The 3,506-nt window shown below is 48.5% G+C and overlaps 1 protein-coding gene across 1 annotated transcript in view; it reads left to right on the top strand.

The window, feature by feature from the left end:
* Positions 1-3,506, top strand: part of Ccdc92b (coiled-coil domain containing 92B) — a 22,778-nt gene that overhangs the window by 15,663 nt on the left and 3,609 nt on the right. The window contains exon 5 of the mRNA XM_029561466.1: positions 3,201-3,504. Coding sequence (XP_029417326.1) covers positions 3,201-3,504 — 304 coding nt within the window. The remainder of the gene's footprint in view (positions 1-3,200; positions 3,505-3,506) is intronic.

Raw genomic sequence — 3,506 nt, 5'->3', positions numbered from 1 at the left:
CCCCAACCCTTTAAAAATTTTATTTATTTATTTATTTATTTATTTATTTATTATTGTTATAGGTATGTGATAGGGTGGGGGGACACATGTGGAAGTCAGAGGACAACTTTCAGGAGTTAGTTCTCTCCTTCCACCATGTGGGTTCTGGGAATCAAACTCAGGTCATCAGGCTTACCCTTACCAATTACCCTTGCCAACACAGTTTTTTTGTTTGTTTGTTCATCTGTTTTGGTTGAGGGTTTTATTGTTGTTTGTTTGGGGTTTTGTGTTTGTTTGGTTTTGGTTTTGGTTATGGTTTGTTTTTTGATACAGGGTCTTCCTGTAGCAGGAGCTAGCCTGGAACTCACTGTAGACCAGGCCCACCTCAATCTCAGTGATCCACCTGCTTCTGCTGCCCCAAATGCTGGGATTAAAGATATGAGCCTTCCCATGCCTGGCTAGTTTTTTGGATTTTTTGAGATAGGTCCTCATGTAGCCCAGGCTAGCCTCTAACTCAATGTAAAGTCAAGGATGACCTTGAACTCCTGCCTAGACTTCCCAGGCATATTACCTCATTTATGCTGTGCTAGGGATCAAACCCAGACCTCCTGCATAATAGGTACTTACTCTGTCAACTGAGCTACATCCCTGTGCCTTCTTTTCCTTTTTTGTTTATTGAGGGGTGGGAGAGGGGGTGACACTGAGTATGAAACCCAGGTCCTTATACTTACTAGGCAAACATTCTACCACCGAGCTTCATCCTCCGAGCTTCATCCTCAGCTCCCCCCAACACTTTTTGAGACAAGGTGTCACCAGACTGGCCTTGAACTTGTGATCTTCCTACTGTAACCTCCTGAGTAGGTGGGATTATTGGCCTGTACCACCAGTCCTAGCCTTACTTTTAAATTTATTTTAAATGGAGCAGAGGGGCAAATAAGCACCAGACTATAGGATGTCTGAGAACTAGGATTCAGTGTTACCCACATTTGTGAGGTATGAAGCACATTACCTGGCTTGGAGGGACTCCTAACTGTTTAGCTAAAAATAAATCACCCCAAAATAGTTTTTCTTGAACTGGTGAGATGGGTCAGTCATAAAGTCCTTGCCACACAAGCAGTGGGGTCCCAAGTTTGGATCCCTAGCACTCACATAAAAGCCAAACACAGTGGTACACACCTGTAACCCCAGCACTGGGGTGGTTTGTGGGGCATGAAGACAGGAGGATTCCTGGAGCTCACTGGCCCACAAGCCCAGCCAAATCGGTCAACTTTAGGTTTAGTGAGAGACCCTGTCTCAAAAAATAAGGTGGAGAGCAACAGAGGAAGACACCAACATTGATCTCTGGCCCCATACACACTCATGCACACATGCACATGCACATACAGACATGAACACATGCATACACACACTGTACACACATGCACACCCACAAAATAAAAAGCTGTAGAAGTGCAGATTTTTGCCTCTTTGAGACAGGGTCTCCCTGTAGCCTCAGATGGCTTAGAATTGGATATGTAGACCAGGCTGGCCTTGAACTCACAGAGAGCTGCCTGCCTCTGTCTCTCGAGTGCTGGGATTAAAGGTGTGTGCCACCATACCTGGCTAAAGTGCAGATTTTTTTTAAATAGTCTTTCTTGGGCTGGAGGTATAATACGCTCAGTGGTAAGTGCCTGTCTAGCCTGCTTGAGATCCTGAGTTCCATTTCCCAGCAGTACAAAAAAATCCACATATTTTCTACAATTTTATTTATGTTGTATGTGTCTGCTTGTCTGTATGTGCCTCATGTATGTGTAGTGTCTGTGGAGGCTAGGAGAAGGCAATGGATCCCCTGGAACTGGAGTTAGAGGGAGTTGTGAGCTGCCTGATGTGGGTGCTGGGAACCAAACCCAGGTCCTCTGCAACAGTAGCAAGTGCTCTTAATCACTGAGCAATCCCTCCAGCGTGTGTGTGTGTGTGTGTGTGTGTGTGTGTGTGTGTGTGTGTGTGTATGTGTGTGTGTCCCCATCCTCTTTGCCAGGCTTGGTCGCTCAAGAGGCAGAAAGATCACTGCAAGTTCAAGGCCGGCCTAGTCTACACAGTGAGACCCTTGGGACTCTGTCTCAAAAAAAAAGAAATTTCTTGGCTAGGAGACTGTTTTTGTGTTAAGATATTGTCTCACTCTGTTGTACCTGATGGCCTAGAACTCACCGTGTAAACCAGACTAACCTCAAAATTGTGGCAATCCTTTTGCCTCAACTCCCAAGTGCTGGTATTACAGTCATGAGCCACCAGGCCCTTTCCAGGAGAGTTCTTAACTGACCCCCTGCCATACTGATGTGTTGGTTATTCATCAAGATGAAAAGCTGGGAACAAGAAAGTCTGGAAATTTTAAGATAAAATGTTAGGAATCCAACCAATTGCCTTGTGTAGCTAAAGATCACCCAGGGTACATGGCAACACTTACAGACTTGAATTAATTCTGCCCACTTCTTCATATGCCTAGGTACTTGAAGGACACTCATCCTAGACTGCAGATGAGGATTACCTAATGACAGTAGTTTTCACCACTATTATCCTTCCTTTGAAAGGACTTTCTTCTCTGCCTGGCTCTAATGCATATCTAGGGTTGACTCCTGCTCAGAGGCAAAGGCAAAATCTAAACCAGTAAACCAAAATAACTCCATGAAGGAAACAGGAACACTAGCCATCTCTCCTGTGCACACACCCACAGCTGTTCCAGCCCCTTGTCACAGCTGGCTTCCTGCCACAGAGCCTGTGCATAAGCTGCTACCCCCAGGCATACCCTTCTTTAGGAAAGGAACTATTCATCTTCCAGAGCCTAGCTTAAACCTCTCCTGCCCAGAAGCCTTCACTGATCAGATCACATCCCCCTGTTACAGTCAGAGCACTGAGTTGCCTCTTTCTGGAACATGCCACACTGGCAATGTCACATTTATTTATAATTATTTCCTCTATCCCTCCTACTGTACTGTATGCTGCGTGAGAACGTGGGCCCAAAACAGTGCTCAACAAATTACTTACAAATGAATAAACCATCAGGAAGGGCATTGCGTTTAAGTTGGAGAATGGGAGGACAGGTGCAGATTTTGGAAGCCTGGCTGAAGCATGAGGTGGGAGGGGAGAGCACTTCGGGAGGTGGAGGCCAGCGAGGCTGTTGTACTGTCCTTGGGTGGGTGTCATGCCCTGGGAGGCACCATCACCTCTCTCTTCTCCCTCCCCAGAGGAAGTATCCCGGGAGCTGGAGAGCAAGTGCCGCGCGCTGGAGTCGCAGCTGGAGGCGCGGACAGCTGCCAACGCGGAGCTGCGGCGGGAGGTGGCGCAGCGCGAGGCCCTGGTGTCTGCGCTGCGCTGCAGCCTCCGCTCCGAGGAGCGCCGCTTTCTGGAGGAGCTGCGGCGCCGCAGCCACCGCGCCACCGTGCTGGGCACCGAGCTGCAGAAGCACACCGAGGCGGCCGCTTACCTCTCCTGCCAGCTGCACGCGGCGCGCCAGAGACTGCAGGCCCCGGGCGCCGCCCCCGAGCCCCGGC

The sequence above is a fragment of the Nannospalax galili genome, unplaced genomic scaffold, assembly GCF_000622305.1.
Source record: "Nannospalax galili isolate Female #2095 unplaced genomic scaffold, S.galili_v1.0 scaffold212, whole genome shotgun sequence".
Taxonomy (NCBI): Eukaryota; Metazoa; Chordata; class Mammalia; order Rodentia; family Spalacidae; genus Nannospalax; species Nannospalax galili.
Note: the sequence above shows the minus strand (reverse complement) of the source record. Positions and strands in the feature narration are given on the sequence as shown.